Raw genomic sequence first — 23,272 nt, 5'->3', positions numbered from 1 at the left:
CTGTATGGTCTCATGGGAAGTTTTCAGTTACAGGGAAGTTTCCAAGTCATCTTGGAAAAAGATTCCCGCAAAAGTGATGGAATTAATAATTCTGAGAACCAATTTTGCATACATTTTTACAGCATTATTTATAGATTCAATCACAATAACGTCTCAACATCACTACAGACATTTAATACCTTGTCAGATGAAAAGCTGAAGACATTTAATCAAAGTCAAGTTCTAAAGAGTAAAATATTACTGGGAAAGCTTTAGTCCCTGCAGTAGGGAGAGTTAAAGATTCTTTCCTTATTCTTATTCTCTGTATTCACCTTATGCCACCAAGCAAAGCTAAAATCCTTACTGTGAATCACTTCTGCGTTCTTCAGAAGCCTTTCCATTCTCATTTCAATGAACCAGTTTGAAAAAAAAAAAAATCTTAAGACTATGAATGGAACGCTCCTACAATGTAGTACTTACTCCTAATCTACTACTACACTCTTTTGTATAAGGATACAAAACCAGATAAAATACACACAGAGCACACAGCTGTAAAATGCTGTATTTCAAGCTGCTTCTGGATCTCTGGAACACAGAACACTCTGGAGACAAATCTCTCTCCAAATGACATTAGCAGCATTCAGTGAGTCTCAAACTTTAATTAACTTTGATATTATCATGAAGGTTCATGCTTCCATTTTAGCTCTTCCTTCTGCAATCCTTAATTGCCATTTACAGGGGTTTACATCCCTGCATGCATGGAACTGGGCTCTACGTGAATATCTGTGCAGCAGCGTAGTGAAATATTTAAACAGACAGATGAGAGAATCTCATCTGGATTGTTTTACCTGTTTTTAGTGCATTTTTGATTTTTAGTGCATGTCTAAAATTCAGAAGTTTTATGAATACAGTAACAAAGCTTGAGAGGCTTCCCCCTTCTTCTACCCCCCACTTCCATAAAGAGGTTACTCTACGCTTGGAAGACTAGTCCAATCTAATACAAGATACGAAGATAGAACAACAGAGTAATTTCAGAAAAAAACCACCACACATTAGGATGAAGTTCCAAAGTAAGCCAGTAAAAATTTTAGTGTAAATACAATTAAAAAAAGGCATTACTCTGGCATAAGTTATTCAACTTCCTGAAAAAAGAAAGATTAATTAGCAGGCACATGCTAAAACCACTGTAAGCCTATCCAGGCTGTTAGATCCTTGTCCTGTTATTTCACACACAAGCTCAGTATTTTCAAGAAAATCTTCTTTTAAAATTATTTTGCATCATCAGAATGTTATATTCATAAAGCTGAAACGTGAATTAAGTTCTATAGCCCATTGCCACTGAAAGTAACTAAATAAATCCATCTCAAAAGAACAGAATTAAGTTGATAAAGGAAAGTAAAAATCATTATTTTGCTCTGAACAGTGGCATAAAACCCCTGTTTTACCAATTTCACTATAATAGCAAAATGAGAAGACTCGCATAAAAAAAATGCAGTCTTTTCCCCAGCTACCAAGATATCTAAACATATCCATAAAGCTACCATGCGACACAATCCTTTTCACAGTACTTAAGTCTCCTCCTATACTACCATTAAAAAAAGTAGTCTTACCAGTAAGAACTTCATATCTCCAGTTGTTTTTGATCTGTATTTCTTTGTATGATTTCATGACAATCTGTGCATCCTCAGGAGTTTTAAAACGGACATGACATTCCGTGTCTCCCTCCAGCATGTCAACATAAGCAACATCAGCCAGCAATGCCAAAGCATCCTATCAAAGCATGTGAGAGAACACAGACCATAAACCAGGCTTAAAAAAAGAATATAAAAAGAGTGGCTTTTTGACCATTCAATTTGTAGGTCACTGACATTTTTAAAAAGGTCATGAAGTAGAAGGCAATAACTGGACTTACTCATTTAATCAATTAATCTCTTGTCAAATAGCTTTGAATTATTAAGTTTTCTTAAGAAGGTTATAACTGAATTCTGATTTATGAGCCTACAACATCTATTTCTCTCTCACCCTGCCCTCCATGAACAATTTAAAGCAGTAATTTCTGAAGATGTTTTGTTTTTTGGTTTTTTTGCATAATTTTACTAATGGAGCATCAGTAATTATCCATTTATTTCAATACTTTATCTGTATGGACTTTTTTTTTTAAAAAAAATTATTTCCGTACTATAACATTGATATATGTCGGTCCAACAAAAAATATCTAATTTCATTCTGCACCCGAAATATATAAAAGCAAGCTCATTCATGGCAGATTATTTAAGAAATGAGTAGTAGTAAACCAACCCTTCCTATCTTTATGAAGTGACCTCTGCCTGAAAATTTTCACTAACAGCTGAAGGAAGCAGAGTCACACATGCTCTTTCAGATCAAGTACTTCACTTGTAAGACCTGCTGTTAGGGAAATTAACTAAGACCACACATTCCTAGTCAATTTTGCTCACAGCAGGCAGCTCAAGCAAGATGCTTCCATTCAAGAATTACACACTGCTTTTAACCCTCCACTACCAAGGACAACCTTAACACAAAACGTAAGTGCCGATACTGTCGAGACCATTTGAGAGCCAACCAAAGCTACTTTCCACTCTTAATTCTGCTATCCCGAAGTCATGCTTACATGGAAAACTACCATGACCCAAACAGTTTACTGGAGTTAGAGTTATTATCTCTGAGAAGCACCTTTATAGCAAAATATGGTAGTAGTGAAGTAAAAAATTAAAACATCAAAATAATATCAGAACTACAGTGCAAAGACTTTTCCAGCGTGTGGCGGTAATTAAGCCTGCCACACAATCAGAAACACAGACGAATTCTGGAAGTTTATGAAGAAAAAAAAACCCTACATGCATTGCTTTGTGGCAGCATTTGCTGTAGCCATGACAGTCCGGGAACACAGGCAAAGTGAGGTTTCAAAGAGTTACCCCTTTCATAAAAGCAACTACTATGGCCAGAAAAATTCAGTAAGTCTAGAGCACATTTTGCAGCTTCCACTGCTGACCCGAAAAAGAGCTGGTGCACCCTAAGGATTATTGTTTCTTCCAACTACAGTTGTATTCTGCAATTATATGTCTCCCCAAAAAACCTTGCCTTATTTGTTTGCTAACATTTTGTGAAATATTTTGCCTATCTACTTATTATGGGAACCAAAGACATGATTAATAACGGCAAAGGCCACCCCAATCTTATTTTGTCCCTCTTTACTTTCATAAAGCATTAGTTTTCCCTGAAACACTTCTGTAAAACTAAACCAAAAGAGAGTAACTGGAAACACCAAACTAAGTTTGCTTTCAGCTATAGCAGGAACAGTAAGCTTACCTCCTGACCACAATATGTTAAGTTGTGACACAAACTTAACACAGTAAGGTGTAATCCTGCAGGCAAAGGGGCCCTCCAAAGTTACAGTGACAACGACTACATTCTCCCAGCGTCTCCAGCACTCAGACAACTGCCTACAAATACACCCAGGCTGATAAGACTGATTAAGTTGATACCCTATCATCAGTTTGTTTGCAGTGAGAGAGGCATCTCTCATCTTTCTTGAATTTATGCACACGCTAAACTTCACACACTCGCAAGCAGCCAGTGACTTCAAATGGACTACTCAGTTATAAATACAGGTAGTTTGATAAGTCATCTCAGAACTCACGTGTTGAACCATTCTCTCTTTGTCCTAAGTGGTCTGAATATTTACTCCAACGTGAGTTAAAGTTGTTAAAATTCCTCCCATTTGTTATTCATCCAAACGTGCAATTTGTGAAAGAAAATGTCCTGTGTCGCATTCATGGAAAATTCAGTATCTGGAAAAAGCCTGTCACTTCCCTTGGAAAACTTTTAATATTTCCATTTAAAAAGAATGAAGCTTAAAACTGCACTTTTCCTTAAAAGAAAATATTCTATTAAGCATGTGTAACTTTCAAATCATGACATGAAACAAAATTTAAGTTAACCTAAACACTTTTTTAAAATTGAGAAAAAAGAGAATTTGCTGTAGGGAAAAAACAGAAGAAAGAAATGGTGAACGAATTACTGGACAAGATCTACTGCTGTCACTCTCATTGAGCTGGAGTTTCTGTAACTGAATTTCTTACTGAAAAAAGGCAATTGTTTTCTCATACAGAGAACACTTTCTTGCCCCCAAATTCCTGTTAACGGTAAAAACCCCAATACACTACTACAGATTTCTTGATCCGAATTGTGCCAGAATGACTGGCACCATGACAACCACAAAGCACTGCACCCACTTTGTCTTCAACTTCTCTTTTTAGACTGGAAAGAACTACTCATCCTCTAGAGCATCATTTATTTTTGTCATTATTTTCCTTATAAACTTGACATTGCTTGAAGCACTCAAAGCTAATTTTTGCTTTGAAACATCCTCTTTACCCTATTTTGCCGCTGTAAAATCTGCCATTAACAGGTACTAGAGAAGAGTCTGTACACAGCTACTGGCCAAACAAATAAAAAAAAAATGGTAAGACTTGTTCAAATGGTATTCCATATTCAAACATTTGGGGGGCACTGTAAGAGGAAAGGCTAACAGCTACCCTGAGGTTACAAAGGCATTACCTTGATCTGCTTCCTGCCCGGCAGGGGCTCGGTGCTAATGATCTTCACAATTACTCCACTCACGAACTGGGGCCCCATTGTGTTAGCCTTGGCAGGAGGCGCACAAGCTTCACTGGTGGCTGGTCAATTTGAAAAGAGGGAGGAAAAAAAAGAAAAAGATAAAGTTTGACAAACTAAAGATGCTATGAAAGTGTTACAGAACATCTTATTTTCGGTAACAAAAGCACATAAGCAACATGATGTACATAAGAAATGAAACAAGGGACAAGGGGCATCAAGTATTGCTACTGCAGGTTAAGTGTTTTTTTTTTTAAATCTAGGATCAACACTGTTCACAAGGTAAAGTCAATGTGAGCAAAAAAAGAAAAAAGAAAAAGAAAATAGCTCCAAGAAAAGAGTCTTAGCAAAGTTTTTAAAGCCTACAGGGTCTCCTTGTAAGAATGATTTATATTCTAATCATTACAGTTAATAGTTGAACCCTCCATTCTAGAGTGATGAAAAATAAACAGACAGGCATTGAAATGTCAGTATTGAAGTTAGTGAAGACAAGTACAGAGGAACCAGAGCAAAAAAGAGAAATTCTATCTACAGAAAATGTAGAAATTTAAGAGGACATAATTACAAAGCTACTTTTAACAACCATAAAGCTGATAAAACCCAATTGCAAGCCATTTTTTGAATGCCTTACTGAGAGAAATTGTTCTGTAAATCACTGCAGGTATAGTTAAGCCTAAGCAAATCAGGTCCAAGTTACATCAAAAAAGCTGATTCTTGACTTACCTCTCTGAGGCTTTTATAATTACAATTACCCAAAAAGATCCTTAGGCTTAAGAAGTGCTACTGGAGTATGCTGAAACTATTAGTTTAGTCTTTACTTATAAAATTACTTAGTCCCAAATCTGTCTAAATGAGGGGGGGTTTGCCTTTAAAAAATTTGACATTCAGAGAAAGCAGCAACGTTATAGAAAATAAAACCATTTTGCAGTGTTTCTGGAGGACCAGTGTCTTAAATCACTTATGTTTGTGTACTAGAATCAGGAAGAAAACAAGACAAAACCCATCACAAACAGGATTACATTTGTCATTTTCAGATTGAGGCTTTTTCTGCGCACAGGATTCCGTTTCCATCTCTCCCACAGGCTCAGGTTTGATTTGAGACATCGTCTTCTTCAAGGAGGCCATACTGGCTTTTTGAAGGGCCAAATATTCTTGCTTCAAATCCATCCATTCGGTCCTATAAGCACAACACAGGCATAGGGTGTCAGTTCTAGACGAGAAAATAATGTTCAGAAACGCAATGATAACTTAAGACAAAACAGTTTACAAATAGCTTAGGTTGAACTTGGTGAGCCGCACAGACCATTCTTACCATTAGATATCTCCCTGCACTTAGGTTAAATTAAGCCTCGTCAATATCTGCATTTTTATTATTTTGCTTTAGCTTTTAATATTCCAGGTAAGTTCTAACAAGATCAACCTATCACTCAAATACAGTGACTCCCAAATTTGTTTTACATATTCAGAAAACATCTACAACAGCTTGGTAAACTGTGTTTTCTACTGGAACTACACACAGCATAGGCACTAAACTCAGAGTTAATTCAGAGACAGGGAACTCTGAATTTACTGAATTAGTTCAGTGAACCGGCTCCTGCGTTACTATATTAAGAATCAGTCATTTATTTTCCAGGAAAATCAACAACTGGTTAAACTCACCAAAAACCTACTGAGATAAGAACATTCCTTACTATTCAAATGCATTTTGGTTAAAAAATACCACCACATGGAAGCAATTTATATATTTACATACATTTAACATGGAGATGTTTCTGCAAACAGCTAGAGCTTTGCTCCACAGAAACACAATGCCTATAGTGCCACTGTGAGAACGACTCATTGTTACCCTAATCTGTGCTATCAAACAAGCTGATAGAGGATTTTTAAAGAGGAGGATATCTTGTGGTAATGGTTTTAGCTGTTAACATTGACAACTGTATACTTCAAAAAAGCATCCAGACTCACCCAGGATCATACATTCTCAACAGAGCAAAGACATTAAAATAACAAAAGACCCACGTAATGATTCTTGGGAGATAAAAAGGCAACACCATTCCATAGCAAGGTATGGTATAAATACAAGCTCAAGGAGGTGCTTGTTAACTTGACTCGAAGGAAGAGAAGACCACGGGGAATGAGTCAGGCAAGTATTTGCAATCCTACCCTCTTTTAAAACTCCCCCCCCAGCCCCGTTTGTTAACTAAAATTTAAAACTCTTTCTCTGTATTTCATGCAGTAGTCTAAGAATCTCAGTGGAAGAGGACAAGCATCGTTGAGAACTACCGTTTTTTTTGTGGACCCCTTTTACTTTAACATGGAGGTGCTTTCTGTGATTTAAAAAAAGTAAGTGCTTCCATGTTTTAGTAGAGGTGAATCCTGATCGCAATACTGAAACACCATCCAGGATTTTTCTTTTTTGTCTACACTTCAGCCGCAAGATTTTTTAGATCCGGGAAAAGAAAAATGAAGATTTTTTTGGCTGTAAGCAGATGGAAGGCATGCTTCTCCAACAGGAACTAAAACCATTAAGCGTCACTGAACAAGACAATTTTTCAGTGGCCTGTATATTCAAAAAATCTGAAACGATTTTTGAATTTTAAAGGACTCCCTTCGCTTTAACATGGAGGTACCTGCTGCCTAAAAAAGTAAGTGCTTCCATGTTTCAGTGGCGGTGGATCCTAATGTTCTAGAAATTAGCTACAGCTCAAAGAAGCCTACTTACAGCAATATAAGTGTATGCTTTCATTATTATTGGATTATCAGAACTAAGTATATACCATGCTTTTTTTTTGGGGGGGGTTACTATTTGGTCTCTCCACTTAAGGACCCCCACAACTTAAATGTGGATGTACTTGCTTTGTTCCTGAATAGTAAGTGCTTCCATGTTTTAGTGATGGTGAATCCTTTTTCCTCAACTGAAAACACATCCCTTTTCCTAGGAAATATATAGAAACAGATACCAAAACAAAAGATGTATTTGCACTGCACATGTGGCCTCCGTATTAAACATAAAGCACAATTTTGCATGACGGTATATAGCACAAGGTGGCAAGGACCCCCTCTACTTTAACATGGAGGTACTTGCTGGATGCCTAAAAAGTAAGTGCTTCCATGTTTTAGTTGCGGTGACTCCTAAGAGCATGGATATTTTTGTAAAACTTCTGGAATGGCATGACTTGATCCATGTATTAACTACTGAGGAACCAGCTGTAAATTGGTGATTTGCAGTTATTGTTACAGGAGGAACTACTTTAGGCAGAACTGAAGTCAGACTTGAAAACTTTGTTATTTGAACCTTTTCAGCTACAGGCTAATACTGTTGCTAATATGCAACTCTGTTATATAAAAATTGGAATTGCACTTTAGCAATGGTGATGGACTGTCAGACAAAAGATACAAAGATTTAAACAGTCTGAATTAAAATATTCCAAAGGTTGGAATCATTGTACATGAGCCTGTAAGCAATAAAAATTCAATAAAGTATGCAAAACTTGTGACTTTGAAAAAGTTTCCTGTAACTGACAAATTGATACAACTGCATACTCCAGGAAAACACTATAAAAGAGCAATGTTCTTCCAAATGCCCGAGGTTTGGAGAAAGGCAAAAAGTTGCCTAGCAAAAAAAAAGCTACCAGTAGGCCAAAAGGCCATCACTACTGCCTTTTGCAGTTAAAACTACAACAAAAAAGAAACTAAATGCAAAACCAGAGAGAGACCCAGTGCAGACTGAGATTAAAAAGCAAAGTGTGTATGCAAAACCTATGAATTTATTATATAATTTGTGAACAAACAAGGTAGCTGAGCCCACCCAGCTTGTGCCTAATCCCAGACTGGAGGTGGTGGATAAATCAAATTGAGCAAGCCGGGATTGGTTGGATTGTTAGTCTTGTCTCAGTGAGCAGTAGGTCAGCCTTCTCGGTTTGGTGTTGGGTGTTTTGGGTTTTTTTTTTTGGGGGTGTTTATTATTGAAATTAAGAAAAAAGTCTTCTAATTTAGAGACCCTTTTAAGAAGGCAGGTTTTGTTGCGCCAGCCACCACTACACAGGCAAAGAAATTACTGTTTAGAAAAAAATTCAATTAGCTCAGTGAAACCATGCAAAAATTGAATGCTTTTATGCTACAAAAAAGGTTATGAACCAACTAAACAGTAAATACCTCCCCATCCACCAGGTACCGTAAACTAGTCACACAGATTAGTTTCATAACCTACTTGGAGAGTACTCTGAGTGGAATGACCTCTTCACCCATTTTGTGTCTTTCTTTGTGTTTTTTCTTATGTTTCCTTTTAGATTTTGAAAGGGATGTGTCTTTTTTATCTTTGTCATCTTCTGCAGAAATGTCTACATTAAAAAGTCCAAAAGAAAAAAGTTTAGTTCTAACATCGACAGATACTTAAAGGCACAGGTATCATATAATACAGCCTGAATTAATATCTCCATAAAATGGCATAGTATTATTTGTTATCAAGAATAGTTTAATGAACAGTAGTTCTTTGATACAAACCTGAATGAAGACCCTTTCACAAAAAATCAGAGCCTACTACTCATTTCTAGCTCACTTTCTCAACTACCCGAGTTTAGCCTCTAATCATGGATTCTTGTCAACCCAAATGTGATTTCAATGCAGCTTTTAATCCCATCTATTGCTTTTTTTTATCTCATGTAAGAAACTGGGATCATCAGCTTTTTCTTTTGTATTTTAATCTTACTTATCTAGATTCTTATACTGTCGCCATTTGCCTAAGCTGACTGTCTAATCCATACTTTACTTCAGTGAAGTTCTATTGATATTAACTTCTTTGTGAACTATTTTTACTTCTGATGAGATTTACCTGCTTCGGTGTTGAAAGTTCTTTCCTATTCTCCATGCAGCTTATCTCCCTGGAATGAGTCATTACCAGGTTTAAATTTAACTGCAGGGAACACCACATATTCCTAAACTGACCTTGTTATACCTCCACCATATCAACCATTTTTCACCTCCTGACGCAAACAGAACAACCTTTTACCGGTTTTCAGTCTTTCAAAGACAGAAATTCGGTGTCTGAATATTTCACCAGCACTTGAAAGGTTTACTTTATGACCTCTAATACGAGTAATAAACCTATTTGCCTCCAAAAGTCAGTTCAGTAATGCATTTCTATTACATAGATTACACTTGTTATATTTCTTGCTGCTTTCCAGCCACGTTCTTTGCAACCCCCCTTCTGTAACTTGTGTGTTAACCCTCTAGCACATCAAGATTCCCATTTACTTAATTTAGTCCACTACGAATACAATTTCAACTGCAAAGAACACAGTTTCTTTAAATCAAGCTTTTCTCCTTATCTAGACTTTTCCCTCATTACTATGCCTGCCATTTGTAATCTGTAAGAGATGCATCTGCCATTTGATTTCACTCATGCACATAAATCACAGAAATACTAAGATTTACCATTGGCATCCTTCGGAGTGTCTGTTATTTCCTCTTTCACAGGACGAACGTCATCCTTTTGAACAGTTTTCTTGACTTTTGGAGTTGATGTCTCACCATCTCCGGAGCTGGTTCTTTTTCTCTTCCCCGGCCTGCTTTCCCAAGGTACCTCTGAGCTTTCTGTTCTGTCCCATTTTCTTTTCTCTCTCTTTGAGGGCTGCCTGTGAGTCTCAGTTCCCTCCATTTCTGAACACTCCGATGAAGTCCTATGTCTTTTTGACTTGGGTACTTGCTCTGTTGTAGTGTTCGTGTTTGATTCCTTTGTCTCTACAGCTGCCTGTACATTGCTCTCTTTCTTGATCTTGGATTTCTTTTTCTTCTTCTTTTTCTTCTCTTCTGTATTAAAAATACAATATTTAAAACTGCCAAAGATTATGAACTAGATAATCTGGGATATTAAATGAAATGCCTGTGTCTGCCATCTCTAACTACAGGAGAGATGCAATACATTGTCCCAAAGTTCTTCCTAGGCATTTTAGGCACAAGAGTAAAAAACCAGTTAAGACTCTCAGTCTTGTGAAGTGAGAAAGACCTGTGGGTCACAAGGGCAGCTTGACTACAGGACTCCTGAAGTACTCACTCTCAAATTAAAAAGAAACGAGCTAGACTTCTTTGCTTCTCCTTAACAAATGCACATTTTGCTATGTCACCCTTTACTTGTCTTTGGTAAGAAATACCTACCTCCTTCCAGGCCAAACAACGAAGACAAGAAAATAAAAAAAGACTGCCAATTTATATTCTGAGAATAAAAGGAGATACTCAGCCTAATGAATATATCACACTATTTATGTAATGAACAACTACTTGCCTACTAAATTAAAAAAATGTTAACTTCACCAATCCCAAAGAAAAAAATCATTTTATTTTCAATACTGTCTACCAGTATGAAGGAGTAGAGACTATCTTAAGTGGGTTTAAAGCATGGTTTAAGAGGCATGTTTTTTTCCTTTGATTTTTTTTTTTTGTCCTAATAGTTACTAGTGTATCAAAGAATTAGTTGTAATAGTGAGGAATACAACATATGATTCATCATTATGCTTATGAAAAAGATGGGAAGATGTCTGAAGTCTGGGAAATTGTACTACACCGTCAGAAACATGGAAAAATGTTTCAGTGTTCAAAGTTGCAACATAATCCTGTGATGCTGCTTTGTAATTTATAGTAGATAGTATTTATTGGAAACATGCTCAACTGAATTCAGGATTCTTTTCTCAGCAATATCCTCCAGCTTTTTACGAGTAATTATCAATCACATGAAGTAGAATTGTAAATATGCTGTAAAAAGTTCATTCCGCTATAGAGTGCTCTGCTCAAATAGCAAGAGTTCCGAAGAGGAAGAAAGGCAAAAAACTATTGTTTTCATAGTTCTCTCACAGAAAGTTTCAGCAGAGAGAAGAATACCACAAAGTTGGCTCTGAAATATGTCAGATGATCACAAACTCGTCTGAACAGCACTAGCGTTTAAGTATAATTTTGCTCTTATGTCTCTCCCTTCAATACTAAATATTTTCAAAACAATCCACATCAAATTTGTCTTTTGCCAATGCTAAATGCTTTAGATAATGATTTATTGTGCAGTCTGAAAGCTGCTCTGCCAGCAATGACTAATGGTGGTAGCTGGCAACAGAGGAAAAAAGAAATTAAGTTCCTTATCAAGCAGGAAAACAAAAAGGCAGAAATTTACTCTATTTTAGTTTTATACTTTCATTCTTAAGCCTACGTTGGCCGACAAACAAGCAGTAACATGCATTTTTATTTTTATGGAATCTTTAAGAAACATGAGATTAGACTGCAGTAACACTGCAGTTCAAAACTCTCTCTTCAGAAGTTGAAGCACAAAACAGTTTGTTCCTTGGTCCCCATAACTTAGTAACACTTACCTACTACACTGTTGTTACTTGTATTCAGTGCAGGAACAGGCTTATTCTTTACTGTTTTGGGGAAAATCCCAGGTTTCCGTGGCGCTTCTTCTGGTGGATTATTCAAAAACTTTTAAAAAATAAATAAATAATTAAAATCCATAAACTATTACTAAAAATAGTGTTTTAATTTTTAAAGAATCTCCATCCCCGTTAAAACCAGCAGTCCTATATCCATTCAAGAAAGATGTAGCCCCTCATGACAGGTATACATTGTTCTTTCAGTACTGTCAGTGGTGTGGTGGTTTTTGTGGGTTTTTTGTTGTTATGCTTTGCTTTTTAAGTGCAGAGTTTGCTTGATTTCACATTATTAGTGTGGTACCTTTACGTATCTGTTACCATTATGATATTGAAACAAATGTTTTTAAACTTTTAAATCACATTTAAATACAGAAAATTAGGTATGCCCATGCTCGTCTGCTGAAATAGCCATTGTACTGTTCCACAGAGATCTCTGTTTCTGTAAAAGATGCCAAGAGCGGCCAACCAAATTATTCCAAAAAATACCCACTATGCTTCCACTGAGTCTCCAGGTTATTAACAGAATTACGTTTTAAAAGAACTGTAGAACTGATTGGAGGTCTGGGGGTAAGAGACAGGAACATAACTCCTGCTAAATTAAGTTTTTAAATTATGATATTTTAGGAATTTCTCTAAGATCCCGTAGGTGAACTAGTAAAGAGTACACCATCCATATCACAAAGTGACAATCACAAAGAATGCTAACAGACCAGAGGCACCATTACTCACCTCAATAGCTTTCTCTGCTTGCTCTTTAGTTTCAAATTCAACAAAAGCAAATCCCTTTGGATCACCACTAGTTTTATACCGTGGTATACTGACATAAACTACATTACCACACTTCCCAAACACCCGCTCAATCCAGCTGTGATTGACATTTTTAGGAAGCAGCTCCTAAAAAAACCAAGACAGACATGTCATTTTCTCACTACTGTATTACCATTGTATCAGATGATTTACTTCATCTTCTAATTAAAAAGTTATCACAACAAAATATATTTAAGTTTGATGTGACAATGTTGAGAAACTTTTTTTATTTCAGTAAGTATTCTTGTCGAGAAGTCATAGTATTCGGGTAGTAAAAATAGTGATCTGAAAATGAATCTCTAATCAGTCATATACCTGTAACAAATACATTATTTATTTAATTTAGATGTTGCTCTTCTTCCTGTGACAGATACCAAGACCTGACCCGCAGATGCATCTTTGCAACATGAAATATCTTTGTAAATTTACGACCTTTGAGCAAACACGATTCTGCATTGTCTCAAACTATTCACTACAAAGCACAAGGGTTTTATTTATTTATTTTGAAATTGTTGGTAATCCAGGTATCACAGAAAGAATTCTTGTACATCAGTAAAGAGTCACTACTCAAACTGATAAATTCCTGCCAGTAGCTGACATTCTAAAGCTTTACTGGTTAGCACATACGGCCTACTTGATCAGACACAGCAGTTAACTTTTAGCCAGCTTCTTGGATGATAAAACTGCCTGATTTTTATTTCTATAAACTCCTTAACATAGAAACGCATTTTAGGAGCTTGCGAACATCGTGTCTCAGTTCCTAAATATTTCCCTTCACCAATCGAAGAGAAATCATGTCATACCAGTGTCTAAAAAAACCCAACTGAACACTTGAAAATCCTACTTTCAAATTCATGCCTAAACAACAACGCAGAGTCAACAATACTTAATTTTTTTTTTCAGGGCAAGTTACTGCACTAGAAGGTTTTCCTTGTAGGAAAACATTGTTTATCATATTCAGGTAGAAAACTGGTTTTGCATGAACTCTGCATGCTTGAGAAAAACGTTTCGTTATGGTTTGGTATAAAGTTGAAAAGCCAGCTACTTGAAGCTTTAAAAATATTATGGGATGAGTACAAAATAAAAGTGTATGTCAAAGCGTAGTTTAAGTTACAGCATATAAAGAAAGTCACTAACCATAAGATTATTTCAGAGAAATTTAATGAAAATATCCCCTAAATTAAATGAGATGGTAAAAAAATAAAGTAATGAAGTTACTATTCCTTCAAGAAACACATCATTAAGTCTCAATTCTTAATTCAGAAATGAAGCTTTGACTTCCTGCATAAATTCAGAAAATATACTACTGTTGGAGACAATCCTTCACAGTGGAGGCTTTAACTGTAACCCTTGTATTAATCCAACATAGAAATCTTTCTTTCACCTGCTCCAGAATGAAACGGAATTTGCCAACACTTTGATTACTTCTGCTCCCCCCCACTGCTACATACCAGTCCTTCCACGTGGCTTAACATACCTGGAATTGCAGTATAAAGAGCAGATACCTCATACACTGGTCTTTAAAAAGGAAGAAAACCCACCCTTTTTGGTAGCAATAAGAGAAGATAATGGGTTGCTACATATGCTCTAAATAAGAGCTCTATGGATTCAGTTACTTACAAAACACACCAGTTCTCTATTTTGGTCTTACAGAAAAGCTTAAAATTAAAAACCATTTAGCTATGTATTTCAGCTACATACAGACTATGCAGCTCATTAAATTTAGAGTATCTTTTCCAAAAATGATAAAGACAAAGTATTTCAGAAGTTCTAAGCAGTCCCTGTAATCATGCTAGGGAAATTCTATGATTGGCACATTGTACTAAAAACTAATAAACTTTTCTGGGCTTTTGTTAAAGAACGTAATGATCAGAGTAATCCAGCTTCTCTTCATCTGGATGGGCTGGCATTTTGGGCATGATTATCATGTATCTTACTCACAGAAAGCTTGGCGCCTGCTTAAAATTACTAAATCTGCTGCTAACCGCTACAGGTCTATACCTAAATTGACGTTAGCCACGAAAAGCTTTCTTTAGAGAAAAAGGAAATTCCACACTGGCTTCAATTCTATTAAAAAATCGCACAGGATTTTAAGTAAGTGACAGGTCAACCATCAGATCTCTTCCCATGCTACCACTTAAGCGGCTCAACAATATGGTAACAGCCGTTTCACTCCGACACATTTGAAATACCATGTTGAAATGCAGAGTTTTTCCAGCAGCACAAGCTATTTTCATTTAAATTAATGAATCATTTTAGTATCAAGGTAGCCACAGGATAGTGTGCTATTAGGAGTTTTTGGGTTTTTTTAAAAGCCCCCTAAACATAAGACTAGCTCATTTAGGCGCATTCTGCCTTTAAAAGAATGATGTTTGTGTTTTACAAAATCAGAGGCACTTGCAGCAACAGATTTCGTGAACAGATTGTACCCCTGTTTATCTTGCAAACTCAGCCAGATCCTGTTTGATAAAACCAATACAGTTATTAATATAGTCAAAGCTTTAGAATTATGTAATCGGTAAATATTTCTTGGTACCAGTGTTGCCTCTCTAATAGCATTAACTAGAAAAGCCCAGTGAAAGCAGTAATGGCTAAATGGAAGTGCACCTTTTCTTACTAGCAGGTGAAGCAGGTCTTTGCTCAGCATTTAAAATGATTTAAGCTGGTACAAGAAATCAGTCTACTAAAATAATCCCTTTCTTGCCATGGTCACTGCCAGCGCTCACCTGCCTTCACTTAATTTATTTCCCTTACGTACACCGCACAAGCAACAGTAGCCAGCCGCCTGCCCAGTCCCTCCCTGCGTTAACAAGAATATTGATGCATAAATACATTTCTGATACAAAAAAATATTTACTGCATTAAACACGTAGATTGACCCCACTCTACGGGCCTTAGCATTACAAGTTCAGTAGACCTATAATGCATTTCCCTCCCTCACAGTGTCCTTTCCTTCTGGAGGAAAAAAAAAAAAAGACAAACAGATTTTATTAGCTTTTGTACTTTATTCTTGTACTAAATCCATTATGTTCTCAAAGAAAACCTACTTTCTAATTCTGGTAAAACTATGTGGCTGCTTTGTGTTGGTTTTGTTGTTCTTAATACAGTAAATAATACTATGCAATTAGATTGTCATAGACAACGCATAGTGGGTTTTGCACTCTTAAAGAATTAACAGCAAGAAAGTTTAAAAGAGTTTCCACAGTTAGAAATTAAGTATTCTGCCGGACAGAAGGCACATACAACAAGTACAACCTTACCACATAGACTGTACGACTATCCACATCCTTTGGTTGCTCACCCAGCGGTTGGCGTCTTCTGATTCTAGTTCCTTCTAAATCCAACTAAAAATAACAAGAAATGAACAAGCGTTTTCCATAAGATTATTGCCTACTTCAGTACCACTATCATTATTACTCCAGCATCAATAAATACAAAAGAGTGAAATATTAAATACCTCTACCACAGACGAACTTTTAACAGCTCGAGCTATCAATTTTCCATCAGTAGTCAATTTTTTCATTTTGTTGAAAGAAACAAGCAGCGATATGTCAACATCTAGGGATGAAAAAGGTGCAAATGATGAAAACAGGGTAATATAGAAAGCATTAGTTATGTGTTCTAATCTAACATTAAGACTCAGCTAGTACTTCTGTAAAACAATCTGCAAGTCGTAAGTGCAGTATGTAACCATGCTGCCAAGGATTGAAAGAAAATTTTTACCATCAAAATTCAAGTTTTGAGTAAACCTATATCTAATTTTCTTTTGTGCTAACCTTTATCAAAGGAATTTTTTTCTTTTACCTCCCCACTGATAACTATTGTCTTTGAAAAGAAAGGAGGTAAACCCCCTTTCTGATGTAGTTTTACTACAAAAACAATTTGCATTGAAAACATGCCTCTCCTTCAAGTACTCAATTAAGTGTTTAACCCAGTCTTCCTGACACAAAAGAGCCCCTGCTTGCGCTTCAGTTGCAATGAGTCATGCTGCTAAAAACCTTAACAGAAAATGATGCAGTATTAGTCTTCATAAAAAAGTTAAAGACATCCAAGCCCTAATATCTCAAGAAAATGTAGGGTAAATTTTATTCCTCTGAAGGCCCTTTTTTAAGAACTGGCTTGAAGTTCAATATAATTCACGACTATACCGAGCAGTTGGAAGGCCACACTTTTCATCCCATGCCAACTGGACTAACGATTTACACTTCAAATAAATATGGACTCCTTAAGAAAACAAAAATAAGTAAACACTTCTGGAAATTGCTATTTTTTTTTGTTTTGATGGAAAAGGACCACCTCTTTTTACAGACATACCTCACTGCTAGTCCGTCCGGCATAACACAGTTAATTGAACAATTATACTGATAGACGCTTTTTACCAGACATGTACTGTTTTTCAAAGCAAAAGCATACTAGTCATTGCAGCTAATGCATAAACCAATTTCTTCAGAAATTGGCAAATAGTTTCGGAACCAAGCTCAATGAAGTCAAATCAACCACATGAAAAATTGCCCAAAGGAAAGAGACGCACAGTAGCCCTACGTGCAAATACACAACTTCTCACATATCAAACTTGGGCAGAAAACGTGAAAAAAAAAGTATCTATATCTACCCGCAAATCCAAGTGACATCTTAATTTCTATATATATGTACCCCACAAGTCAAGTCCTGTACCTCCAAGGGCAAAATGCCCCCTGTTTGTTTGCTTATTCCTAAAATTATACAAGGTTAAAAGAAGAAAATCAGGTCTCCCAAACAGTCATTTCTACCCTGGTAGATGGCTCTAACTTATGGCTGGTGGTAAAGGAAAGGAGAGGAAAAGATAAACACTAGTACCAAGCTCTGCCTCCTGAGCTGCTAATCCTAATGCATGAGACTACCATCTTCCCGAGGAGTAGACAGGCACCTCAGAATAACTTGTAACTGTCAGCAGCAAAACATTGAAAAAGAAAGTTAAACACATCTGTTCACTGAAATATACCGAATATAAACTTACACCCATCTCTGGACTTCTCTATTTGTTCTCGGAGAAATCTATCTTTGTGGAGATTAACATCGCCAAACCAGAAATCCACTTGTTTCGCTATATCTGCCAGCACCTGTTTAACCCTTGACCTCTTCTTTTTCTCTCTCTCCTTTTTCTGTTCAGTGCTTTCTTCTTCCATGGCTTTGTCTCTTGCAGTTTCAGTCTCCATTCCTGTCATTCTGTCAATTGAAAGTTAAATATAACCTTTGAGAAAAATAAAAATATTCTTATTTCAAGGAGTAAACATTCTTGGTTAATCTTACATTAAAAACTTCTCGCATCCCCTGTGAGACTATGTGCCATTCATTATTTGTAGCGTAGAAAAAAAACAAAGCATGCAGAAGATGAGGAAAATTAGGTCACACAATAACTGTGTGGTGAAGACTAAGCTGGAACTCATGTCTCATGGCACCTAGCACTGCCCTTTAGCCACAGAGATTCACTGGAGGCAAGCTGGTACCAAGCCACAGGCTTTTCATTTTACATTTTTACTGTTGTGTCAATCCAGAATGCCTTGTGAACAGTCTGCCCTCCCCATTAGATTTCTAACAGCAACGTTTGAATTTCAGCAGCAGTCATAAGACTCACAGATCTATTGCTTTCGCGAGTTGTCAGACAAGCAGCGCTATTAAAAATATACATACAAAAGTCAATTCTTTAAAGCACTTGTGCAGGTCACAAAGTGTGTTTTAGTAATACGTAACTTCCCTGTTACCAGAAAAGCCAGCTACTTGCTAAAGAAGGCCTACAAAAACTAAATCTGAAAAGCAGACAGTTTCCCTTCCAATTAACACATTTTCCATTTTCATAGACTTGAAAAAAAGGTGGAAATTATTTGTTCTCCACTCCCTATATCTCCCAGTACAAACCATTAGAAAGAACACACAAAAACCCCAGAGCACTATACACTCCAGAAATTACCCTTTTAAGTAGAAGGCAAAGCAGAAAAAAAAAAAAAACAGCTGGGTTATATAGAAGACTTCTGAAAAGGCCAGCCAAAGAACCATGCTCAGCAGGCATGTATCTTAAACCCAGAGGTTGCAAACAGGTTACACTGACACACAGAGCAGCCGAAGAGCTTGCTGCAGAAATTTATGGTACGACCTCCAAATGAGAAGCATCTATTAACCCTTATAAACAAATACAATGTAAAGTTATACTTAAATGGATAGTTGATATTCTTGGCAGGTCTGGTAATAGTAAGGTTTGTTTTTAAAAATTGTCTTTGTTATGTCAAAAATGCAAATCACTCTGACAATTGCCAAGGCGCTACCGAAGAGCAGTAATTTAAAATCTTCCAATCCCGCCTTTGAATATGTTCTAACACATTCTTACTTGCAAGTCTATGTGGCAATCACTAGGCACTACACTTAAACAGACATTTTTCCTTTCTTTGGTTAGGGCTCTTTCATCAACTGTCACTGATATAAATGGCAAACCGAGTTCTGTCAGAACCACAGAATCGGGGCTCTAGAAATTACGGACTAACTAGAGGGAAGTGACTTGAATGTGCAGGTTCATCTTGAAAAATATAAAACCTTTCTAATGCATCAATTCATCTTTTTTGTTCACAGTTCAGCTCGCTGTAGCTAGTCAGTCCTCCTTGAAAACTGCCAGTCACCACAGTACTTCATTTTACATCAGCAAAACAAAGCGATACTGCCAAAAGCAGACAGCTTTTTGAAAATGAAATTAACACAAAGATTAAAGTAATTAATGTAGCAATCACCATATGAAAGACTTCTCAGCTCTCTGCCAAGGCAACATAGAAGGAAACGTGAGTACAGTCATCAGAGAGGAAGACCACCTCTACAACAGGATGACAAAAATGGAAATGGTCTTCAAATTATTGTGCAAATCAGGCTTCCTTAGCCGGATATCAGTTTCTCTCCCTGCTGTGAGCTGACCACTCAAGGTAGTGAAAGGTCAACAATTACCTTGAGAAGATAAGCCAGGTAAAACTCCACACCGAAGCAGAAGTTCAAGCTCCATTCAAGCCCTTCAGCGAGATATTTATATTAATAATCAGCAGAACAATATACTATTCAGCTGAGGGCTATAGCGACTTGCACCATTAAAGGTAAAGCATCATTATGGGATACTTTTAGCTGCTGAAGAGTATTAAATGACCAACACTGACATATAATGAATGTGGCTAATGTACGGCAAAGCTTTATTTTAAGAAACCATCTAAGTGTTTCATGTATTTTGAGTCACTCAGCCTTGGGACTTCCTTCCCAGGAGAGGTTCTCACTCAAGCTTAAAGAAAAACAGCTGCGAGCTATATTCTGGGCTTCCCCCCCCACACCCCTGACTTTGTGCTACTTGCTTTAGAAATGAAGCTTTGAGAAAATTGCTTTGGAGGAGCTTGGAAATAGAGTCAGAGCAAATGTCAGCTATAAATCTGTAATTAGAATCCGTATACAGTCTTAGATTTAGTAGTGAAATACTTATACCTGAGACAACACTAGATTAAAACTCAGGATCTGAGAAAATACTGTTTATAAGTAAGCATGTCAATAATTCATGGCAGTTGCTTTTTTGGTTGATACTCTCTTCATTTGCAATTACTCTTGCAAACCTCAACTCATCAATGAAAGCTGCAATGCCAAGGTATAAGATAGCCTGTATTTTTGACTTGCTAATTCTTACACTGCCACCTCACAGCTACAAGCACTATTCTGATAAACAATTGAAATCGGAAGAAAGCAAAAGCAGGGTCAAAATTTCACTCTCTTAAAGCAAAACAGCTGCCATCCCTTAGTTTTCCTCAAAGAAGTAAAAGCCCAGTGTTTCTACGTCGAAGAGTGAAACCAGGAAAAGGAGGGACAATTAAGCTGGGTGAAGGAACCCTAAGAAAGCAAAGATCATGTAAATCAAAATAATACAGGTCCACACAAATCCATAGTAACTTATCTATACTATTTAAAAGGCAAACATTAACCATGTTGGTGTTAACCTGTATGCAGCCAAGTTCCAAACCCAACTTCTATCGTTATAAAGATGTAAAAAAACATAATCAAATTTAGCTGCAATCCAGGGTCTGGAAGAAACAGGGTTCCAGTTATAAAATAGCCTTTATTCTTTTATATTAAGTATCGATGCAAACGCTTGCTTTGGGCATTTTAAACACAAAATAGGGCGGGGGGGGGCAGAGGGAGGAGAAAGAATCTTTTTAATACTGTGAAAATGTTTCCATATAGTCAGTGGCAACACTTCCCCTTCTGGACATTTACTCCAAAATAAATGCAAGTATTTGGCAAACCTGAAACTACTTTCAAAGACACATTCTGTAATCCACCTTGAGTATTCTTACTCTAATATACAGACAGGCAGAGCTGCAGTAGTTTAAGTTCCTATCGTGCCTTCACCCCAACTTCACTCTGCGGAAACTGAGCTAAGAAAGGACAGAAGTTATTACATGGGGACCAGCACAATTTTCTTCATAACCTAAAAACAGAGAGCCTCCTGCATTCTCCCCATTTTAAGCTGAGAAACCAATACATCATTTTAAACCTACATTTAAGGCATTAAAGAGATGTCACGAAACCAATGTGCTCACAAACAGAAAAGGCTTTGCTTCCACATGACAGTGATGGGTGTGAAGGCTGTTTCCAGACATAGGCACACCCCACTGTGTCAGTCCTGCCGTTGTTACCCCTTCCTCTGTCATCGCAAGAGGTAGAAAGTGGGTTTTTAATAAAAGGCAGGCCCGCAGCACAAGACTATGATTAGATGGATTCAGCTATATGAACCAACAGTTTGCTGACACCAAAAGGGCAGCCCAGCTCTCTCATCTTACTTGCCACACGGTCTCCCTCAGAGCACGTCACCCTCTGGTAAGCCAGTTCAACTCTGCGACCTGAGAAATAAGTTGCTATTTTTTGGTCCTTCCCTGCTGGATAAGTGGGTTAAACCAACTCATTAAGGAGCTGAATAAGCACCAGAGCTGATGAAGGGAAGCAGCAGGAATAAGCACTTGGGAGTAGGATAGAGGTGGGTACAAAAGCAAGGCGTCCTGCTGCCCTATTAGGAGCTGCTCACAGACTGGCCCAAAAGTACAGCACAACTACAGGAGAACCTCCTCTTCTTTACCCTTGAAACAAAGGGGAAACACACAACGTGAAACAGATTTTTCTAGCCCCGACTAGTGTAGTAACTGGCTAAATCCTGGCTCCCGAGAAGGCCGACCGCCATACGTTTGCTAATTGCACAGGTACTGACCACTGCAGGTTTCAGCACTGCTGCTGCGAGTGCTCATGGACCATAAAAAAAGCACAGCAAGCCTAAAATCAGCCTCTCTCCAAGTCCTCCCCTCAACATGGGACCCTCTCCTCCAACGCGAGGCGTCAGGTCTTGAGCAGGAAGACACTAAGGGACAGGGGCGGTTAGAAGGCCTCAGGAAGGCGCCGCACACGTCGGGATAAGCGGGCACTGAGAGGAAGGATGCCCAAGCGCCGGGCACGGGGGACAGAGGGGCCGCCGCAGGCGAGGCCAGAGCCCGGTTAAGGGGGACGAGCGGCAGTACCCGAGTAGGGCGCGCAGGGAGCGACGCTGCCCCGGGCAGACGGCTCCCGCCCTCCCGCTGAGGGGCCCGACCAACCGCCCGCCACGCGCAACCCCCTCAGCCCAACGGCCGCCGCCTCGCCTGGCCGCACGAGGCGCGCCCGGCGCATGCGCCCGGCGGCGAGCGGGCGGGCGGGCGGGGGGCGGCAGCGCCCCCTGCCTGCGCCGCCGCCACCACCACCGCGACCGGCTGCTCCCCGCCGCGCACCACTGACCTGCCGCCGCGCCCGCAGGGGTTCGCCAGGCGACGTCACCGCAGGGACACCGGGCCGCGCCGTCCGCGCCCGCCTCTCGCAGCGGGCCCTGCCCCCTCCGCGGCCCCGTCGTCGTCGTCAGTCCGGGCGCGACGCGCGGCCCCCGCAGTGAGAAAAGCCCCGCGGCGCCGCCCACGCATGCGCAGCGCGGCAGGGGGCGCGCCTCTCTCGGTGCACGTGATTTCCTTCTCGCGTCGGCGCGCTGTGACGTCACGCGCGCTGCGGCGGGAAGTTTCGAACGCGGGGAGGGAGCGCGGCGGCCGCCGCCGCCGCCGTCATCCTGCGCGTCCGCCCGGGACAGGTGGGGAGGGCCGGGGCAGCCGCGGGGCCCCTCTACCGGAGCGACAGCCCCCGGGGGCGGGGGGTGGCGGCGGCTGACGGCGGCGGGCGACCCGAGGGGCGGGCCCCGCCGCCGGGATGCGCTCGCTGTGGCTCAGCGAAGCCCCCGGGGAGGCGGCCGGGGCCCGAACGCCGCCGTGCTGACGGAAATGTTTGCGGCCGGTGGGCTAAAAAGGGCTTACCGGGCCTGTCGGCCCCGTGGAGGGAGTGGGCCCGTGTGAGCGTGCGCTAGCAGCGTTCCCATTCCCCCCCGT

The 23,272-nt window shown here is 39.0% G+C and overlaps 1 protein-coding gene across 2 annotated transcripts in view; it reads right to left on the bottom strand.

Moving 5' to 3' along the window:
* LARP7 (La ribonucleoprotein 7, transcriptional regulator) overlaps positions 1–22,669 on the bottom strand; it is a 28,950-nt gene extending 6,281 nt beyond the window's left edge. The window contains exons 1-11 of one of the 2 annotated variants that reach the window (XM_059826857.1): positions 22,641–22,669; positions 17,830–18,038; positions 16,291–16,391; positions 16,094–16,177; positions 12,756–12,920; positions 11,985–12,075; positions 10,048–10,422; positions 8,825–8,954; positions 5,634–5,791; positions 4,558–4,676; positions 1,590–1,749 (exon numbers count right to left, since the gene is read on the bottom strand). In XM_059826857.1, the coding sequence (XP_059682840.1) occupies positions 1,590–1,749; positions 4,558–4,676; positions 5,634–5,791; positions 8,825–8,954; positions 10,048–10,422; positions 11,985–12,075; positions 12,756–12,920; positions 16,094–16,177; positions 16,291–16,391; positions 17,830–18,037 (1,591 nt within the window). In that variant the 5' untranslated portion in view covers position 18,038; positions 22,641–22,669. Of the gene's footprint in view, positions 1–1,589; positions 1,750–4,557; positions 4,677–5,633; positions 5,792–8,824; positions 8,955–10,047; positions 10,423–11,966; positions 12,076–12,755; positions 12,921–16,093; positions 16,178–16,290; positions 16,392–17,829; positions 18,039–22,640 lie in introns of those variants that run through there. The other variant, XM_009809362.2, reaches the window with a different exon arrangement.
* Positions 22,670–23,272: the final 603 nt, after the last annotated feature.

Source organism: Gavia stellata, chromosome 19 (genome assembly GCF_030936135.1).
Source record: "Gavia stellata isolate bGavSte3 chromosome 19, bGavSte3.hap2, whole genome shotgun sequence".
NCBI lineage: Eukaryota > Metazoa > Chordata > Aves > Gaviiformes > Gaviidae > Gavia > Gavia stellata.
This window is presented reverse-complemented; position numbering and strand designations above follow the sequence as displayed.